Here is a 23,117-nt window from a genome sequence, read left to right as displayed (position 1 = left end):
AACTCTAAGGCATTTTCTCAATTAGTGATCAAAGGGAGGAAGATCCCAAGGGAGGAAGACCCAGCTCATTGTGGGTGGTTCTATCCCTGGGCTGGTGGTCCTGGGTTCTATAAGAAAACAAGCTGAGCAAGCCAGGGGAAGCAAGTCAGTAAGCAGCACCCTCCATGGCCTCTGCATCAGCTCCTGCTTCCTGACCTGCTTGAGTTCCAGTCCTGACTTCCAAACAGCAATGTGGAAGTGTAAGCTGAATAAACCCTTTCCTCCCCCACTTGCTTCTTGATCATGAAGTTTTGTACAGGAATACAAACCCTGATTAAGACACATGTATCAATAAATATTGTTTCAAGTTAAATAACTCACATACCGAAAGAGTAATTACATTTTTTATTTAAAATACTTTATTTAAAACTTAAATACAATGTGTTTTGCTCATATTCTTTCCCCTCTCCAAGTTCTCCCAGGTACTCCTCACTTCCCTACCCATCCAACTTTATGTGCACATACAAACTCTCTCTCTCAAAAAAAAGACAAAAACTATCCCCTTAGATAACAACATGTTGTCACACACAAAAGAAAGCATTGTCCACACAAAACAATGATAATGTACCTGTGAACTGACAGAGACTATGACAGTACACACAAGACCTATACAACTTCAAACCAAAGTCCTAGCACTGAAAATGGAAGTAAGCACCAAATCGTATACCTGACTGAAAGGCAATGATAGCTGCTGAGAAAGAAAAGGACAGTTTTCTCCAATGTCTTGTTATAAGGTTTACTAAACACACTCCAAGGCTTGCCCCATGCTCAAGAGTAATGGTCCAAAAGAAAACAGTATCCATAGTTGGTATTGAGTTTTCTTAAATTATGTGGAGTATAAAATAGAGATTCTTGGAAACAGAATGAATGTTAGAGTCTGAAGTTACTGAGAGAAAGGAGAAGAAACTCATGGTCAAAGGTGTTAAACTCTCACATGAGAACTGTGCATTTGTGTTGTATGCTGAGGTAACGTCTAGCAACAGAATATTATACATTTCCAAAATATTAACAATAAGTTCCAACTGTTCTCATCACAAACCAATCTGAATCATTTGAAGTTATACACCTACTAACTAGATTGATTTACTCATTCCATATGTTTTAAAAAATCATATGACATAGAACATAGATACATAAAATCATCAACAACTTAACTATAAAAAGTTAGAAGTGAGCACATGTATCTCTTCCTTTTAAGATGTTCTGTAAATCACAATTGCCATTTACACAGTCTAGTCTTCTTTCTCTTGGGTTTGGTGAAATCTCACTGAACAGGAATAAGGGCGATAGTTAACAATGCCCACACAGCTCTTTAGAATTTGCAAAGAATATCTAAAGAGTCTTAACTGAATTTTGCATAGTAAACATGTTACAAACATATCCCTTGATGTCAATGCTGAAAGAGATAGAATTTCAGTGACCAGTGTCATTGGCCATGTGCTGGCACTGATTAAGGCACTGACTGAGGATTGAGATGGTAATGTGCTGTCTGGAGACCTGTGTCATCACAGTGGGGCCTGGATGTCTTAGCCACCACCATCAGACTGACTTACTTCTTTTATTTTATTTTATTGACTATTATATTTACATATCAGATTTTATTCCCTTACCCCATTCCCCTCACCACCCAGGAACCTCCTATCCCATTCCTCCCTCCTCCTGCTTTTATGAGGATGTGGCTCCACCTAACTCCCCACCACCACCTCCCCCCCTCAAATTCCCCCCCACTCGGTGTTCAGCCTTCATGGGACCAAGGATCTCCTCTCCCACCTATGCCCAATAAGGTCATCCTCCCCTACATATACAGATGGAGTCCCTCCCTATGTGCTCCCAGGCTGGTGGTTTAGACCCTGGGGAGCTCTGGTTGGTTGGTATTGTTGCTCTCCTCATGGGGCCACAAGTCCTTTCAGCTCCTTCACTCTTCTCTAACTTCTCCATTGGGAACCCCTTGGTCAGATCAGTGGTTAGCTGTGAGCATCTACCTCTCAATATGTCAGACTCTGGCAGACCTCTAAGGAGACAGCTATATCAGGCTCTTGTCAGCATGTACTTCCTGACATCCACAATCCATATCAGTGTCTACTTTTGGTGACTGCACATGGGATGGATACCCAGGTGGCCTTTACCTGAATGAGTTTTGTATTCAGTTAGTGCTCTTTCTAATTTGTATTAATTTAGCATCTGTTGTCATTTTTAAGAAGTCTGTTAAAAAATTAAGCACAAAGTAGAGAAATTATAGCAATATGTATTTATGTATCCATCACATTACTAAATCATTGTATTCCAAAATCACAAATACTGCCAATAATAAAAATGTAGTATTTAGAAGTCTGTTGAGCTATTGGTAACATTAAGTAGTGTAGAACTTATGTGTATACTTAACCACAATTATTTCAGCCAAAAAACAAACAAACAAAAAAAACCTAGATCTTTAAAAGTTAAAAAACAACTGCTTAATAATAAAAACAAAAACACTTTGGCACATTGATAATTTATCATTAATTCTTGTGGAGAAATAAGACTTTAAACTCTAGTAGCTTTAAACTGTTGCATACAACTTCTTTTAATTCTAATGATTTTGAATATTTATGAATGTTTCTTATTTAAAATTGTATTATATTCCTTTATTTGTAGGTGTGAGTGTGTGTATTGGGGGTAGGCAGGGGTGTGCATGTACATGTATGTGTGTGTGTGTGTGTGTGAGACAGAGAGAGAGAGAGAGAGAGAGAGAGAGAGAGAGAGAGAGAGAGAGAGAGAGAGCTGGTAGGAATAAGGAATATCTGAAAGTGAAGTGTGTATGTGTGTGTGTGTGTGTGTGTGTGTGTGTGTGTGTGTGTGCCTGTATGTGTGTGTGTGCTTGTGTGCAGATATACTCCTGAAAAAGAATTAGTAGAAAGAAGTTAGCTTTTTGTCTTCTACCGTGTATATCTCAGGGATCCAACACAAGTCATCAGGCATAGTGACAAGTGCCATTACTTACTGCACCATACAGTGACCACATGAACATTTTATTCTTTGAAATATTCACATTTTAAGTGTCTCACATAACAGCAATAATCTGAATTACATTCACATAAAAGATGATGTAGGAGACTGGGCTTTAAAATATCATCTCAAGTATGCCTGCATTCTAGAGGTTAGGAAGAGCAAAAAGCATTGCATTCAATCAAAAAGTATTTGTCTGCTTGTAAGACAAATGCTGCATTTGATTTGTTTGTGTGTGATGATAGAGAGCTGATGTATAAGGCTTCTTGCTTGTAGTTGTTTTACAATTTTCAGAAACTACAGAAACCCACATGTGTTACAGGATTCCACAGTGCAACATTATAAACGAATTTGTAGTTCTGAGTTCCCTTAGAAAATATATGGCACTGTTGGCCCTTCAGCATCACCTGGGAAGCAAAAGTCACCTGTGAGCTGTCCTCTGTCAATTTAGAAGAGGTATGTGCTGTCCTCTCAGGCTGTCCCTTACCTGATTTCTACTCACCTATGAAATTCATTTTTATTACTAATGACACAGGGTAAGTCAGCCTAGACTGGGCAGGTGTATAAACCTTTGGTGGAGATACTTATATAAACCCAGTCATGGTTATAATAACTCACATCCAGATAGGTCTAAAACTGTATTAACCATCGCAAGCCATTAAAAATAAAGACATTATGATTACTAATGCAAGCTAATATTTTATGATGAGGAGCAAACATCTACTTCTTAATTTTACCACCATGACTTCATGGGCGTCAGAATTAAACATAAAACCGTAGTATGGAATCACAGTTAAACGCAGTACACCTGAGTACAGGTGGGAATAATTTATGGTCTGAAATCTCCCCATCTAGTGCTCTTTCTCCTAGGGAGAAATAAATAAAGAATGAGAGTCAGATCCAATAATTTGTAGCCATCATTCATCGTTTTATAGGTATAATTAGTAAGCTTAAGTGGAACTCTGTTTGGAGATTTACTATCTCAGGAGTGTGATTAGATATGAATTAGAAGAGTGTGTAGTTATGCCACACTGTATGATAATACAAATCATGTTAACAGAGGTTTGCCAAAATATAATTTAAAAAATTAAGATCTTCTAACTTGTCTGTCTTAAGTTGGAGTAAAAGTGTAGTTTACCTTTTACTTAACTTATAAGCATTCACACATAATTTGTGGCGACAAATTCATCTTTTTAAGCTATATTTTTAAAATTGACATAGTGAAATTCACACCCTGTGGTGAAAGTTCTAAGTGCTCTAGAAAGTCTGCAGTGCGCCATTTCCGTTGGCCAACTGAAAGAGTGCCTTCAATAAAAGTCTGAGTGTTGTGCAGAGGAAAATGCTGTTCCTGGCTAAGGATTTTCCTTTAAGAATTAGCCTTTCCAAGATTTGTATAATGTTTTTCAAGAAAGAATATGATTGAAAATACTATTACATTAAAATTGCATCTAGTTGTATTAACAGCCAACAATAGTCTCCACATGGCTTTTACCAGCCACCTGCCTAAATTCTCTGCTTATGTTCATTTCTCAGCTGAAGAGCTGGTCTGAGCGGTACATACACCTATCTTCTTAGATTTAGAGGTTGAAGATCTGAAGAGCTAAAACGACTCACTTGCATGGTCAGCATTATGTCAAGAATGAGCAGAAATGTGAGAATGTGAATCCAGGAGTTCAGGACCTAAAGTCTCTATGTATGTGTGTACACAGATTATAGACACATCACACCTGTGCTGACACTCAGAAAAACAAATGGATGCTTTGACATCCTGATGGTGTAAGAATATCAGCAGAGGAACAGCTCTTAGGGGTTAAAGTGAAATCCCAAAGTCACACAGGAATGACACTAGAGTGTCCTATAAGTTTACTGCGGCTTTCCTGGCAATAACTTGCATGATATTAATTTTAATCTTTTTGTATTCAGTCAAATAAATTCTGTATTGGAATTTATTTTATAACTGGTTTATTAATTATCCTCATATAGATTATTAGCTTTTTTCTTTCTTATAAAGAAAACTAAGCCTTGATTTGTTTTAGAAAACATTCTTGAGAAAATGTAAATTAGGACTGAGTGTCAGGGCATGAAAAGACTGCAGAAAATACCTTTTCGCTAAAGATGAGGTTCATGGGAGCTCCAAAGTCAGCTTCATTGATTTTATCACGATACTAAACTTTACATGAAAAGAACTATATATTTGTATTTTGAATGTTAATACTTATAAATGCATGCCACCATTATTATCTGGGCGACGTTTAGCTACTCAGAGGCACTTTGTATATTATGATCATATAAAAAGAAGGCTGTCATACAGAAAGCAAGGCACATAAAAACAAAAGGAACTCAGATTTTGAGTTTAGTATTGAGCTCAAGTGTGTTGAGGCACACCCATGTGCCTCAGATTCCTCAAATATCAAAGGAGCTTTCCATAGAGATTTTAAAACAAGGAAAAATGAAAAACACTTGACACACCTTCAGCTCCATTAAGAAAGAACCTCTTTGCAACCCGAGAGACGGGGCTGCACCATAAAGAACAAACGCCGTGGACAGACCGTCCTTCCTCTAGCCTTATGTCTTGTTAGCTTCCGTGCTCCCTCCTCGCGTCCTCTCGGTTCCCATGAATATATATGATTTGGCACTACATAGAGATTCTGGGTTCCAACCATTCCAAGGCACGTCTCTTGGTTTTCGCTATGATCCCTCAGTTTGTGAGAGCAGAAACCCCTGCTGCCATTCCTCAGTACACAGATTTAGAACAGCGTCGAAGCTGAGGAGGTTCTGCCAGGAAATACTGTCGGCCTAGCGCTCATTACAAATATAAAAGTGAATTTTAATAGACTTGTTCCTTTGAACTATCTAAAATATTTTTAACCAGTAAACTTTATCCTGAACAATTGAACACAATGATTATTTTTTTCTTATCTGGACCCTTGTTGCCTGCTATCTCAACCATAAAAATAACATAGTCATTGAAAGAAATAATCAGGCCTTATAAATCTTAGTTTTTCAAATGAAAGAGCAATTTTCATTTGCCAAATGCTTTGCACCCTTTTAGAAAATGTGATTGAACTTTCCTTTTTTTTAAGTATAAGTACTGTTGAAATGATACTGAATACTAAATAATGTGTTTGTTTTTCAGCTGTACTAAGTCTAAAGAGATTTTTTTGAATACTTCAATTATAAAAACATTTAAAACATACAAACTTGTGCAATTTTTATTTTAATGAAGATGAGAAGTTCATTAAAGAAGATAAATATTTCATTAGATCTTAAATAAAACAAAGAGATTTTTGGCTTCTCTCAGCACAAAATTCCTTTGAAAGATTAATTAATACATGCAAATTATGCAAATTAGACCCATGCAAATATTTTATGAAGACAATTAAGGGAACCATTAATTACTGCTTTTTTTGCTTCAGTGAGATTCATTCATTTAATTTTAATTTCACTTTAACTGTTTTGATGTATAATCTTGCGGCTAAGAACTTTATCTTTCCTGGCGGGTCACTTAAACTTATAAATTCCATCAAGTGAGCACACAGAAATCTGTAAAGGTATTCTTGAGACTATGTTTAGTATCAAGAGAAATTTTTGACACAATGCACTCCCACAAACAGGGAAACTGGAAGGGAATGTGAGCTCATTCTTGGACAAGGTTCAACTGCTGGAAAAGCAATTAATTTGCTTTGGCTGTGCTAATATAGGGGAATTAGAAAGTGTGACACAAGACAAATAGAAATAATTAGTTCTCCAAAATGATGTTCTCATTAATATGGTTCGAACAGTAGAAATAAAAAAAACATTATTGTGGCATGTCTGCATTCTGTCCCTGACCATGGGAGGTGGAATATCTCACCATAAGCTTTTTATATTTATGGTGTAAATGATGATGTTTTAATTTTTTCCTAAGTGAGTGTCTGTATCAAAGGGTGTTATATGTCTCGAATGTCTAAACGACATATGCTATCCAAGTTAATAATGGACGTTTCATAACCATTTGTTTGCGTATTAATTTTTAAATTTTGTTCATAGTTATTCCATATTTAAATGAACAAAAACTCCTCATTCTCAGCTAAAATATTTAAAGATCATATTTATGACACTCAAATATAATAAAGTGTTTAAAATGCATATTTATGTTTAATTTTAAAGAAGTTAATCTGTTTATTAAAGTTTCCTTAAATGTCCAGTCTATAATAAAGGAGGAGAAAGGCTATGGACGTAGTGATTCTTAGTGTATGGTATAAAGTCACTGATATGAATTATCTGTATATTTTACATGATCATCTTCAATTAACAAAAAGTTGGTTATAAATCTCATCAACTTTTCCTTCTAATAATATTATTTTGAAATTCTAAGCACAAATATTTAAGTAAGTCCCTCAAAAATACAAAGATAAAAATTCTTCCAAAATTAAAGATAGTAGCAAACTTAATAAAAACATCTTAAATTATTATTACTATTATTATTACTTACTCTTAGTGTCAGCAATTAAAACTACGTATTTACTATTACAGTACCAGAGTCTTATTTAAATACTTTTCTTGAACACATTGTTTAGCCATACACCTTGTCATCGACCCTAAGACGCTGTGGAAGCTATGATATGTGCACATATATCCTGATTCAACATTAACCTTCCGAGTGTTTGCTAAAAGCAGTTTGTGAAGTTTTTACCAAGGCAATTTTATTCTACTCATTCTTAAATTCCTTAATGTCCCCCTTTTACTCAATACTGTGGAAACAGACGCATGCTATGCTTTGTAAATTATGATCAACTGTGAATTTTATTGGTATGGTTTGCTTAATCACTCTTTCACTTCAGTAATTATGACACTAAATCAAAGCAGATACAGCATTGCATTGATCTTTAAGGTCCACTGTTCATATCATTCCCAGTTTCCACTTATCACTTTTTTTACTTTAGTTCTTCATATAACATGAAACCCTATCATAAACACATTTACAAACGAGCCAGTTAACTTGAATTATTTACATATTATTAGTTCTGCATTAAGAATGCTGTTTTAATACTGATAAAAATTTACTTGCACAATGCTCATTTTCTTCTCTAAACTTGTAGTCAAGTTAACCCTGAACATTTTAGATACATGTCATATATAATCTCTACATCTCTGAATCTCACATAGTGCCAAACCTCCATTATCGTACTTTTACAAGAAAAAAAATAATATTATCCAATACATTATGAATGTGTAATATGACAACAAATCAGGGAAATAATTTTATATAATAATAATAGATATGATATGACAGTATATTAGCCCATGGAGTAACAAAGCATATTCTGAAATTATAAATAAATATTAATATAATACTTTGTGAAATACATATGTGTCCTAGAAACTATTTGAAGTTCATCTGTGTGATTCTAGTTAAGTGAGTAGTTAGCAGTAATTCATAAGTATGGATTCATAAACTGTTTATTGGTTATTGCCTTCGATGAAGATCACCATTTTTTAGCATAATCAATGCCTTCTTAAACTGATTAAATGTGTTGAGATAACATCAAATGCCCCAAATCAGTGTTAAAGGACTAAAAGCAAATTTGTTATTGATTTGTTTTGCTCAATTAATAAAATTCTAATACTTACATTCTTAATAGTTGAGGTGATTTTCAGGCTGATCACTTACTTCCAAATGACTCAACAGGAGTCACTATGCAATGGGGGCATCTAGAGTTAGATTTAAACCCTAGGCTGTTATTTTTGTTTGTTTTGATTTTACAATATCTATTCTTGTTTTTTTTATTTTAAACATGTTTTAATATGTAAAATTTGGTTCAGGTAAATAAACTATTTTTTAAAACTCTTTAAAAGCAGTCTTCTGTGGGATGAGTCACAAATTATATACTAAATAAAGACCAATTTTTCAAAAATAAAAATTTAAATTATATTTTAAAGAAGTAACAACTTCAGGGCTTACACGTTGACAACTATAAAATAAATATGTTATTTTATAATAATCAAATTTAATATTAATGGCTAAAATACAGCTGTTTGAATATTGTCGCCTAATAGATGCTAAGTGCTTTAAATGCATCACTTTATTTAATATTCATATTAACCCTCTGAAGTTGAGTTTTGTTAAAAGATATAAAGTAGTAAAAATTACCCTGAAGTCTAGAAGTCCTGGTGTTTGGGAGCTGTTGGGTCAGTAGAGATGTGTTAATAATTCTCACTGCCACAGGAAACTCAGAGGTTTGTTTTCAAGTACAAGAAAGGGGGTTTTCAGAAAGCAAGTGTATGACAATCAAATTTGACTTTAAAAAGCCATGAAGACATTTAAAGTTGTAAGTTTAAGGAAATTTCAGTAAGGCACTCTTGAAGTTCCAGTCTAGGGCTGCCTTTGAACAGCCTCTATTCAAACACACATTCCATTAGAAACCAAAGATTTGTGTATTAGTTAGGGTTTCTATTGCTGTGATAAAGCACCATCAGCAACAGTAACTTGAGTAGGAATAGGAATATATGGTTTTTACAATCTGGGTCATAGGCTATTGAGAAAAGTCAAGGCAGGAACCTGGAAATAGGAACTGAGGCAGAATGAATGGAAGAATGTGGTTTTCTTTGCAGAGATTACCTAACCTTCTTTCTTATACAACTCAAGACCAACAGCCCAGTGTTGGCTCCACCCACAGTGAGCTAGGCCCTCCCACATCAATTATTAATGAGGAAAATACTTGGCAAACTTGCTTACATGCAAGACTTATTTTTCTCAATTGAGTGCATTTCTTCAGAAATGACTGCAGCTTATGTTAATTTCACAAACTATTAGCCAAGACAATATACTATGCAGAAAATGCATGTATTAATGATGTTTAATGTTTGTCATAAATGCATTGCATGCTAAGATTTGGGGATTAAGATGAATCTTTTATGTAAGTATAGTTTATTTTTAATTTTTTGCTACTTTATTCATTTAGAGTGAGATGTTTCCAGTGTGTGAAAATGAGTATAAACACAATATATGCTTAATATCTAATAAAAGAGTAAAAAGCAAAAAAAAAAAAAACAAAAAAAAAAAAACGGAAGTAATGCTTTGCATTGCAACTCATTCTTTAGTAGTAAATAATCTTGGATTTCATTACTAAGAAATTTAGTTTGCTCACAACATTATGGCTACTTGAAAGGAGTGGTATGGCTCTAGGTAGTTATCCTGCAACAGACATAGGTAAGTCCAGGTTGTGATTCATGTCAGAGAGAATCTTCTTTGGACTTCTATATCTCAATTTTCATGCAATGCAACTCCAAGCAATACTACCAACTGGTAGACTAATAATCAAAAAATTAATTAGCCCTTCTGAGCTTGGCCTTTACTTTTGCTTTTAATTAGAATGTTATATAAGACAGGAGAAATGGTTCCATAAACATTCATTCTCAATCCCATTGCCTAATCTTAATTGTTGACTTGATTAAATTGAAAAGTGCCTCGAAGATGGATAGTGTGCACCCCAGAGTGTGTCTGCAAAGCTGTTTCCTACAAGGATTGACTGGAGAGAGGATCCACCCTGAAGATAGTTGACACTAGTCCTACAAATTGGTTGGAAGTCTGGAGAGATTGAAAATGAGGGGAATGGAGAAAGCTGTCCAGATAGGCATTCTTTCTCTTTGTTTCTTAGGTTCCATTCTGACAGTATCTTTGTTCTGTTCTGTGTTGCCCTCCCCACCATGGTAGCCTGATACCTCTGGAACTTTGAGCCAGAAGTAACTTTTCTACCTTTAATTATATCTCTAAAATATGTACTCACTAGATCTCACTAGCACATTGTAAATCTACTCAATTACTAGTATGCACATACTTACTAAATGCATAATATCACAAAGCCTAAATAAAAACTATGTTTTAGCAGGCTATTTTCTGCATGCTAGAATACTTAAAGGAATACAAAACTTAATAAAGCTTGCAAGTTCAGCCTGAAAATGGTCAGTAGGCCTGTACTTCCATCACAACAGGTGGAGGCTGAACAACTGAAAGTTTGAATAAGCCTAAGATATAGTGCAAACCTGGATCAAAACACACATATCACACACACACACAATGCACACATAATGCATACACACAGTACACACACACAATGCACACATAATACATACACACAGTACACATACACACGTACCAACACACACACACACATGCACATACAGAGACATATATATCTATGCAGTGTTTGCACTATGATACTTTGTAGCTGTAAACTATTAGCCAAATAGCAACCCTCTATTTTAAAGGGAAAGAAAGACATCATTTAACAAGCACAATCTATAGGCATTCAGGGGAAAAATACAGTGATGTATCAAACAACTGGAACCCATTACAGTTCTGATGGACAAACTCTTGCTGCAACCTTTAATAAGCCATTTTCCTTCATTTAGCCTCAGTTTCCTACTTTGTACAACAAAGAGTTTCATTCTACCATAAACCTCTTTCCCAATACTAAGGCAATAACATCATGCCAGTGTACTTGGCATAACATCAATGTTAAAATGTATTTGTTGAATAGATGAATAATTTAAAAAGTCAGCATGCATCTTCAAATATCTAGAAAGCAGAAAGAAGATATTTTTAAATAAAAAAGATTGTGAATGTGAAGGCAAGCCTTTTATGTGTATTCATTGGACTAGTATTTGGTTTTCTGTGATCTGAGATCAGTCAAAAAGGGAATAAAAAGCCAAGTAGTTTTGATTATGGCTATTGGATGTAAATAAAAGAGATGTACTTTCAAGTGAAGTCAAGATTTCGTAAGCATAACTTGCAGACAGAGTAAGATGTCAGATGAACCACAGCTCATATTTATACTGATTTAAAAAAACAAAATTAATAATATTACATAAAATGAAAATAAATTTTATTAAGGAAGTCAAAGTTTTAAAAACATTTTTAAAATATTTTGCATATACATGTGAAATGTTAAATACATGATTATACCACATTATGTTGGAATTCATGTATGGTATAATGCTCAATGTTTAATTATTTTTTAAGTAAAAATCAGACAAGGGGGAAGTTAATGCATACAAATTAAATTTCTTTGTAAATGTGATTATAGGAAAGCAAAATACAAATTTAAAATACAATATTGAATATAGGTAAAAATTACATAGTCTAAATCTTAGGCCAAAAATACAAAGAATATGTACAAAGACAAAAATGCAGTTAATTCAATTATCAAATGAAAACATTTTTTTTCTGTGATACTTTATAAGGTCTGACATTCTTAGTCTGAATCATGTCATCTTTGTTTTTTCTCCTGCCAACCAGTTCCTCCAGCTGAAGTCTGAAAAATCATTCTTGATGGATATTCACATACACAACACCTACCATTGGTCCTGCCTACCAAAGGTTGGTCTATTGCCTCAGAGGATAAGCAGTATGTCTTACTACATGGCCAATATTTTACCAGACAGCTGAGACACAGTCAGGAACAAAGCTAGATGGTAAAGGCTCAGCTCTAGCTCCAGCTGAAGGAAATTGAACAGTGCAGAGCTCAGAATGCACAGCTTGGTCCTGAGGTTGAACAGAAAGCTCTCAGCTCTAACAGAAAGAACTGGTTCTGAGCAGCCAGTAGGTACTCCAGGCACAGAGAGAGGAAAGGACATGGAAGTACTCTTGGACACTGTAACATTTAAATCAAGACTGTGGGGATGGATAAGTCTGCCACAAAGGATCTAAACTGTTCCTCAGATGAAGGGAAAAAAATCAGTATTTTTATTAGGAAAAGAAAAACAATAATAGGAAAGGTAGGAGGTGTAACTGAGCATTAAAATGAAAGTATTCTGGAGAGGAAGGTCAGCCTCAATCCTTTCTCATTGTGTAGTAAGGAGGACAGATTTAGACCAGGTCAGAGTACAGTGACTAGTCAGGTGTGTGCACTGAACTTTGAGATCCTTCTGAGGCAAGAAAATAGACAATCATATATTATAATCTAATGCAGCTAAACATGTCTAACTGGCTTTGAAGGATTCCATGAGCTTTCTATGAAATATATATATATATATATATATATATATATATATATATATATATATAATTAAGGATGTTATTGGCTAGCTAGAGAAAATATCATGGGCACAGGATTTAAATGAGTAAAGCTTACAGGTTTGTACATATACAGTGTACACATATTTGGACATGAAAGTAGAGTGTGAAGTTTGGGACCATAGTTTTTGATTACACATAAACTATATAAAAACTGAATATGTATGTGAATTCTGCATATATGTTCAAACGATCTTATAAAACATAAAGTAGAGTATGTGTCTGAAACTCCAACAGAATTAAAATATGAATGTCTGGTAAAAGTCACCGCATGGAAGGCCTAATTGCAATGTAAATCAGATCCTGAAACAAATTGCTTTTAAATATTTGGATATTCACTCTGCATTTAGAGTCTCAACCAAACTCATGAATTTTGAGTTACTTATTGGCCCCACCAGCAGTGCAGAAATTTTCCTGTGCACTATAAACAGATTTACTGCACTCGTCAAGAAATGTTAATGATTAATGATTTTATTCTTTAGGATTATTTCCTAAATCACTCTGTTTTCTTCTTTCTCATAAGTTTGCCTTTATGGAAATGGCAATACACAACACCCGTGAGACACTGTCCAGCCTAACCTAGCTGCTTCTATGACAATAATTATCTTGCATACGAGAAGTTGTTAAGTACCTAACATCCAGATGACTCATTCCGATGCCAAGGGAGGCACTATTTATGGCTAAAGTCTTAAAAATACATGGTGAGGATAAAAATTGCGGACTCTTTTTGTTTTGTTTTGTTCTGTTTACCAGTTCAGATGAATCAATTCAGAATAGAGAATGATTTCTGTTATGGTTGGAAGGGGAATGAGAGAGCAGCTGAGCCTGTCACCACAGCTGGGCTTGGGGATGCTGGAGGAGATAGTGAGTCAAGGATGTTTGGTTTTGTTTGTTTGTTTACTTCATTTATTATTATTGTTATTATTATTATTAACCTGCGAACAAGCAAGTGCCCCATAGCTCCCAAAACACATGACAGAAACTGGCTCATAAATGAGAAAGAAGTTTAGACTCATTTTTAGTCGCCTTTTTTACTTTCATTTAGACAGATCTCAACTTAATACACTCAACTTTCTTTTTTTTCTATGGTTCATGGTTAATTTTTTTCTGTTGTACATAATAAATGTGTTAGTGTTAGTCTTGGTGTTAAAGACAAAACAAAGCAAAAAAAAAAAAACATTCAAAACAAAACAAAAAAGAAAAAGAAAAAGAAAAACCCTTAATATTACTCAATGGAGTTAGAGGTGAAAAATCTGGTTTTGGTATTATTTTTAAAGTATTAAATAGGAAAAGAATCACAGCTGAAGTAATTATTTTATAAAGAGTGTGGATGGATAATGGTACTGTGTGCCTTGATACCAGCATTCAGGAGGCAGAGACAGGTAGATGTCTGTGAATTCCAGACCTGCCTGGTCTAAAATATTTGAGACTAAAGAAGGGGAAGGATGAGGGGAAGGAGCAGCAGGAAAAGGAGGAGGAGGAGGAGGAGGAGGAGGAGGAGGAGGAGGAGGAGGAGGAGGAGGAGGAGGAGGAGGAGGAGGAGGAGGAGAAAAGACAGAAGAAACTAATTAATAGATGTAAAGTTTTTCATCTCATAAAGTTTCTTCTTAAACTCATAACTTGAAAAAAATCATTAAACAAAATTGTGAACACCACAAAGCAAATTAGGAATAAAAACGGCATCTTGAAACAACAGTTGGAAGGAATTAAATCCTGCATAGAAGGGGGAACAGGATGATCCAGAGAGCTGGATGGGGGCGGGGCTAGGAGGAAAAGAGGTGGGAAAGAAAAATGGGGACAGGATCAGGTATTGGAGGGGACAGGAGAAAGGTACAGAGTGTCAGGAAATTGAATAAAAATATGTAGCCGTGGGAGATGAGGAACTGGGGGTAGCTACTGGAGGGTCTCAGATGTCAGGGAAGTGAGAGGCTCCCAGGACTCAATTGGGATGACTTTAGCAAAAATGTGCAGCAAAGAGGAGCTAGAACCTGTAGAGACCACCGTCAGTAGATAGACATGGCCCTGGTCCAGGATGGAGCTACCTATCCATCTCAAAGTATTTAACCCAGAAATGTTCCTGTCCAAAAGAAAGACAGGAACAAAAAATGGGTCAGAGACTGAAGGAAGGGCTATCCCAGAACTGCCCCACCTGGGGATCCATCCTGTCTGCAGACTCCAACCCCCAGCACTGTTGCTGTTGCCAAGACATGCTTGCTGACAGGAACCTGGTATGGTTGTTTCCTGGGAAGTTCTGCCAGCACCCAACCAATGCAGATGCAGATGCTTGGTTCCAAGCAGGACACTGAGCTTATGGACCACAGTAGGGGATCTGATGGAGAGGAAGGGGATTGCAGCTCCATAGGAAGAACAATGGAGGCTGACTTTACCACCCAGAGTTCCCAAGGACTAGACCACCAAGGAGGTCTACAGGGAGGGCTCCAGCTACATGTGTAGCAGAGGTTAACCTTGTCTGACATCAAAGGGCGGGAGGGCCTTGGTCCTGTGGAGGTTGATGCCTCAGCATAGGGGAATGCTGGACTGGTGGGGCTGGAGTGGAGAAGTGGGGGATCACTGTCATGGAGGCAAAGGGGAGAGGGGAGCAGCAGATGTCGGATGGGGGGTCGTGGAAGAGTAACTGAGATGTAAACAAATGGAATGATTAATAAATAATAATCATTTTAATCATTTATATTTGGTTTAAAATTATTATAAAAACATTTTGCTTTTCAAATATTGAAGCAATTTGGTTATGTTTACTAATGTATTCAATTAGTTTAATTCTTGGTAGTAAAAGAAAGTAAATAAAATAAACTTTTTTCAAAATAAGTAAATCACAGCAATACAAATTTGGTATTTTCAATATTTAGCTGTATACGGCAAGACTTTAATTATATTAAAATGCAGATTTAGATACATGTAAACTTTAGAATTTAAAATGAAAAGAGGAAAAATTTCATTAATGACTGGAATTCGGTTGCCTGTGCACTATACCAGATATATTCTCTTATATATTGCTTATGTCATAAGCAACATATTTGGTGTGATTTCAGTTTCTTGGGAATAATTTCACTAAATAGTCCAGGCTGCTCTCCCATTTGAAATCCTTCTGCCTCACTCTCCAAAGTACTAGAAATCACAGGCTTGTGGAACCTCACTCAAGTTCAAAAAGAGAAAAAAATAAGAAAAAAAAAGCTGTTGCTTCATCACTAATAACAATAAATAACAATGAACGTACAGAGATGTGTGGAACTTTTTTCTATGTTCAATGGAAGATTACATATATTTTTTTACCAAATTGGATTGTCTGAGGTTTATTAGAGTATTTTCACATTATTTGAATTAGTGTATGCATAATCCCTTGTTTAAACACACTAGAACTGGTATTCCTACCATATTGAGGGTATCATTCCTGATAATGAGAATTGCCTGTTTGGTAGAAGTAACTTTTGCTACTATGTCTGTTCTTTCCATGTGATCCAAAAGATGTGCGTAAGGGCACTGAAACGTATCATCCTGTTAAAAAGGAGATAGACTTTGCATCTAGAACTTCATTAATCTTCTCCTCAACAAAATATTTTCTAAGAGCGTATTATTCAAGTCTTGCAAATTAAAACTAATTATTATGACATTAGGAAAGATAAATGTGGGTTTAATATATAACATTATATCCCCAGGAATATTTCTTCAAATTTTTGATTGTTATTTATTGGGTTATATGATACAGACCAAGTGTGCTTCTTTTATATTCAGCCAAGACTGACACTTTTGGAGCTGACTGAGTAAGTAACACAATTAGTATTAAATGATGCCCTAAAAAATGATTGAGCTTAAAATGTAAAGCAAAAGCAGCTGGGAAGATTATGGCCATTAATCATTTTAGATTTCCCCTTGAAGAATCATCTTCACTTGGAATAGAACACAAATGCTCTTGTTTTCTTGTTTCTGTGTTCATGTTGTTAGTGGATTTATTGCCTAGAATAGGTGTTGGAAAGTAAATGCAGCTTTCTGATTCCACTCTTGCTCAATCCCAAAGGCTCCTCAATACACCATATCTAGCTCTCTGTCTGTTTAACACAACCTCCTTAGTATCCTATATGATTTTGCTCAGCATACCTTCATTATCAAAATGCATATTATAGTATACAGAACATATGAAAATCACCATAAGACCTAAACAATAATTCTTACTCTTAGCATTTAGTTAATCTATTTTATATGTATCCTGCAGTGGCTGTCACGAAGATGAGTAGACACGTTTACATTTTAAAACTATTTATATAGTATATGACTTTATGTAGAATGGAAGTTATAAAGCCTGCCAGAATTAGATTGTGCTTCAAACACTCAATAAAACACATTTACTGTGTCCAAGATTAAATCATACATTGTTTAAAATTAATTATTCCTTTTTAATTGCATTATATAAACAGAAATGACCTGTTAATTTAAAGAAAATCTATCAGCACAAAATGAATTCACTCATATAAACAAGCAAGATGAACTTGACCTTGTTTGAACTTGTTTTGATGTGGCCCAGATGGTAGGCTACATGCTTGAATAGCAGTCTGAAGCTGAGGAAAAACTCATATAGCCAGATCTAGATTTATAGCCTTCTGCAAATTCCTACCTTGTATTGTCCTTTCAGCATCTGCTCTCCCGCCACTGCGGTCAGCTTCTATCTCTGGGGTCAGGGAGTCTAAAAGCACAGAGGAGTAAGAAGGACATATATTTCATTTGATTCCCATTGTCTTTTAAAAACAGGACCTACCTGTTCGTCTGATGTGAAATTAAAACCATGTAAATCTTTCTCATCTTTTCAAGACTTGACAAAATGGTAATTGTAAGATTTTTCAGAAGATGTAGATAGATAAAGTAAAATTTTAGGGGTTCTTAGATTATCCTCGTGTCATTTTTCTGTAGAAATGGATTTTGTTAAGCAGAAAAGCAATGCCAAGTCTCAGATAATGTGATTAAATAAGAAAATGATCCAATCACCTATCATGTAAGGCATTTGCTGAATACCATATGAGATTTAGACATATATACACTCACAAACACATGTCAACATTGTCCTTCCACCTATACAAATCAAAATGCTTATGCAAAAACATGCATGCTCTTACCGTTTAAGACCCGGAGACTGTCTGCTGAAGCTGCTTGTTTCAGGGTCTGCTCTGCTTGCTCACGGCGTTTTGTCTCAAATTCTAGTGCTTCCTGTAGTTTTCTCTTTGCTTTCTTTTCCTTCTTTAGCCTCTTTTGGACGATGGCTGGAAAAGAGACCTGCAGATTACTTTTGGGGTTTGTAATGATGCTGATTTACAAATGGTCAACAAACTTTACAGTGTTCATTTGTCCTTATAGAACAGTCTGGCTACACAGAGAAAATCCTATGTCCCAACTTCACATTAAATAATCCCAAAGAATATGTTCATAAAATCCAATTCTTTATTTAAGCCTGAAATGATTACAAGAATGACTTAACTGTCCTATGAAGAGATGAATTTAACAAAGGGTGCTAACTATAGTAAATATTTGTGTCCATTGATACAGGGAGCTTGTTAAAATAAAAGTTGTGGCTTGGGCTCTGCTTGCAATCAGTTCACTCCAGAGCACACTCAATAGTGTATAATTTTGTGTGTACACTACAGAGCACACACAATAGTGCATACTGTTGCATGTGTGACTCTTGTCTCAGGGGACAAATGCTGTTAAAAGAAACCAGAAATTTAAAAAAAAAAAACGTAGATTTTTAATAATTATTCCTTCTAATTTTATAAAATATAGAATATTGTATGTATATGAGGAATAACACACTTCTAATATTAGTACACAGAAGCAGTCATTTTTTATAATAATTATAATATAATCAACAATATTAATTTTTTAAAGAATGATCCTTCCTGGGTAATACTGTAACATATTTCAAAAAAATACGTTATAGTTTCTTTTCTTTCTTTTTTTTTTTTAAATATGGAACGCTTCACGAATTTGTGTGTCATCCTTGAGCAGGGGCCACGCTAATCTTCTCTGTATCGTTCCAATTTTAGTATATGTGCTGCCGAGGCGAGCATGCATTATAGTTTCATTTTGTTAAATTACAGTGGAAAGAAAGCCTTCCTTGAAGTTGTAATGTTCTACCGATAACATGGTTTTCTATGAAAAAGTAGAGTATAATACTGAAGTAAGTTATAATGTATTTTCTCCCAATAGATGATTAGAATAGTGATGTCTAATGCTAATCACAAAATAATAATATAAACAATCAAAATGTACATTCATAGACTTAAGGTGCTTTTTCTCTGTCTACTCCTATGTAGACAGTCTTAGGTAGAAATGGTGGCAAATGTAAGTTCTTTAAAATTATCTTCCTAGATAATTCATAACCACTCAGGATGTTTGACAACATCACTATTGCAAAATTAATCTTTTAGATATAAAGAGCAACTGTTCTGTTTCTTGCTACCCATTGAAGAAGAATGAATTCACTTAATTTTATAATTAATTGGCATGTAAACGTAGGAAAGTATTCTAGTAAATATTTAGTTTCAGTTTCTATTCCCCACATGTCTCATTTATATCATCATTAGGTCTGCGTCGATGGTGGTCTATCAACCCTTGAGCTCACTGGTTTTGTATTACATAGCTCAAATAATTTTACCCTCAATGGGCATTGACTACATTCTTATCTGTGAAATAATTGATACTGATCTCAAACTAATGCTAATTTTCTTTATTTAAGAATGAAATAACTTTCTTGTTTTGCTGTTTTCGTAGTAGTTCTTTTTCTAAGTTTTATTATTTAATATTTAATCCATGAAAAGATACAGTAGTTTTGAAACATGTTTGTAATCAGCACATAATCATGCAACATGGATACACAGCACTAAACCGTTGACCACTCAGTTTTCTCCTATTTTATTGCCTGAAATAAGACTGAACCAGTTCTCTGCAGGATAATACACTTCATGAGCATATACATTCATAGTAGGTAAGTATGAATAATTATTATTTTCAGCTTACTGTTGGAAGTTAATTAAGTGGGAGGAGATTCAAGGTGTGATCTGTGAATGTTTTGCCATCTAGTGGTTAAAGGAAAAATACTGAAGGCAAAACCTGGTCTTACTAGACTTGCTAGTCTCCAAAGATTATTTTAGAAAACTTAAGGCCTATCATTTAGTCTTAACTACATCTTCTTCAAGCTAGAAAAAAAATAGAAACATGGCTAGCTCATGAAAAATGGTTCCATAAATTCGACTCTTTGCTCAAGCTTCCTTATTCACTTTACACACATCAATCAAAATATACCATGCTCAAATTACTTTAGTCCTTAAATCTATGCATGTTGGTATCATTATATACCACCTTATATACGCTGAATGAGTGCTATGTGGAATATCACCATGTCTCCAAAAAGGTGAATTCAGAAACCTACTAGCTATTTATTCATAATGTCTAATGAGGCAACCATAAAAATACTAAATTGGAAACAATGATCTTTAAATGACCACATCAAACATGAAAGGAGGACAGTTGAAGAATTTATACTGCATACTTATAAAATTAAAGAAAGGGAAATCCCCCTTTTATATATATCTAGTGAAATAGTGTAGTTGAATCAAAGAAGGGGTTGGGTGTCATTGTCAAATTCATGTATAAAATAAATATACAAATATCAGTGACCTTCAAAATTATTTATCGATGACCAGTACAATATTTTAAAAGAAACAATTTACAGATCAATAATGCCATTATTTTTATCCAATAAGAATTCATTTTGGTCTGTACTTTATGTATTTGACCTTGTTGAATGAAAATGAAGCATTCAGAAGGAAAATTATACAAACACTTAAGTTCAGTTATTTGCTCAGATATTCATCAAGATTCCATTTCAGTTGATAAATATCTTACCAAACCTGCTTTGCTTGAATAATCAGTCTTTTCTATTTTAGTATTATGACTTTAACTCCTGAGGTTTTCAAAGAGCAATTGTGAGTGAACACAACATTCTTCATCAGAGTTCTCATCTTATCAGAGCCCATTCTTATCTTAAAAAATATGAATTCATTAAACTCTATAAGCAATGAAAATTATATGATCACTTATATGATAGATAGATCAAATCACCCGAGGTAGAAAACAGAAGACAGTATGGACTTTTAACATTCATATATAGAATAAACTCAGGAATCAAGTGCTATTATAAATTCAGTTACAGACAATGTAGCAAAATATAAAGTAAATAACAAAACACAGAACAATATTATTGTGTTAAATATTTCACTTAAACTATTAGACTTGTGTTGTGTTTCACAGATACCTCTGTTCTTTTGCTCCATGGCCAGCTGCTTCTCAAGTGTTTCTCTTAGTTCTCTTTCTCTTAAAAAATCCATCTTCAACTCTGTTTTTTCCAGTTGGACCTGTTTTTCTTGAGCTCTGGCATTATCTATGGCAACTTTCAAGAGACCCTGTACAAATAAGGTATTCAGCATAAGGATATTTTGGTATAAACCCCATTTTGTTGGTTACTTAGATGAATTTGATTTCTGCAAATTCATCCAGGATGCACTGGTGCATAAATATGACAAGTAAAACACAAAACTTCTAAATTTAATTAAACTGTTTTAGAAAGACAAACATTCATGGCATGTGGGTTCTATTGGTTTGAATTAGACTATTTAGCTTAAAAAATGTAATAAGTGTTACATAATAGCTTTCTTTAAAATACAAATGGACGAAAGATGCAAGCGACAATTCTACAGGACCGTCTAGCATGATCTATGTGAGCATGGTAGGCTGTTAGTGTCTTCAAAGTTATTCATCCTTACCCCAGCAAGGATATATCCTCTAAAACTGTCTTACATGTGTTCTTCACATCAAATACCTGTGTCTGCTGTAGGAAGCATTCTCCTTCCCTCTAGATCTTCACATGGTTCACACCCTCACTTTACTTTACCTTTGCCCAAAGGTACGATTCTGATCATCCAACCAGAAATAGCCCTTCAAGTAGATATTGCTAACCTTTATTTTTTTTAAAATTGGATATTTTCTTTATTTACATTTCAAATGTTATCCCCTTTCCTGGTTTCCCTCCCTGGAAGGCCCCTATCCTATCCCCTCTACCCCTGCTTCTATGAGGGTGCTCCGCCACCCACTCACCCACCCACCCACCCACCAACCCACTCCCACCTCCCCACCCTCAGATTCCCCTAAACTGGGGTATCAAGCCTTCACAGAACCAAAGGCCTCTCCTCCCATTGATGCCCAAAAAGGCCTTCATGTGCTGCATATGCAGCTGGAGGTATGAGTCCCTCCATGTGTACTCTTTGGTTGGTGGTTTAGTCCCTGGGATCTCTGGGGGGGGGGTGTTGGTTGATTAATATTGTTGTTGTTCCTATGGAGTTGCAAACCCCTTCAGCTCCTTCAGTCCTCTTAACTATTATCATGATGCTCACAATTAAGTAATATTACTACGTTTCTATGTGTTCACTGGTTTATATCATCCCTCTTTCACTGTAATGTATGTTTTTGACAATGGCTAGGATATTTGTTACTATTTAGCATTCTGTTTCCAATAACTCAAATCATGCCCATAATTTAAAAATATTAGAATATTCACTAATTAAAATGATCACTCTGCTATATTTTTGAGATGCATAATATATTTAAAGTATCTAGAACAAAAGATTAGCCGTCGGTCATCTTTAGGAAGTCCTTCAAAATACTGTAATAATGTGAGAATAACGTTTAGAAGAGTATTTCACAGCCAAGTAACTAAAAGAGAATTTAGTGAAAACAAAACCTACTCAGCCTTACAACTGATCATAGGTATATGTCCTTTTCTGATGCATAATTTTCATCAAATTTAACAGTTCTTTCACATTTTAAACATAAAAATGTGAGCACATAGTCTGCATATAGAAAAATCCTGTGTGCTTTGTCAGAGAAGTTATTTAGGTCCGAAGTTATTACTGAAAATTGCAGTTAAAAATTCTATCACCATGAACTCAGCAATGCAAAATGCTATATTTGGAGTATA

General features: G+C 34.9%; 1 protein-coding gene and 1 non-coding gene across 3 annotated transcripts in view; both read right to left on the bottom strand.

Moving 5' to 3' along the window:
• Dach1 (dachshund family transcription factor 1) overlaps positions 1-23,117 on the bottom strand; it is a 369,934-nt gene that overhangs the window by 21,840 nt on the left and 324,977 nt on the right. For both annotated transcript variants that reach the window (XM_034498483.2, XM_076930669.1), the window contains 3 exons: positions 21,399-21,546; positions 18,205-18,348; positions 17,709-17,777 (listed from right to left, as the gene is read on the bottom strand). In XM_034498483.2, the coding sequence (XP_034354374.1) occupies positions 17,709-17,777; positions 18,205-18,348; positions 21,399-21,546 (361 nt within the window). The remainder of the gene's footprint in view (positions 1-17,708; positions 17,778-18,204; positions 18,349-21,398; positions 21,547-23,117) is intronic.
• On the bottom strand, positions 19,046-19,152 carry LOC117706485 (U6 spliceosomal RNA). The gene has a single exon (XR_004606569.1). It is a non-coding gene; the product is annotated as a U6 spliceosomal RNA (small nuclear RNA).

This window comes from Arvicanthis niloticus, chromosome 3, assembly GCF_011762505.2.
Source record: "Arvicanthis niloticus isolate mArvNil1 chromosome 3, mArvNil1.pat.X, whole genome shotgun sequence".
NCBI lineage: Eukaryota > Metazoa > Chordata > Mammalia > Rodentia > Muridae > Arvicanthis > Arvicanthis niloticus.
The sequence above is the reverse complement of the archived record's forward strand: the minus strand, read 5'-3'. Positions and strand labels throughout refer to the sequence as shown.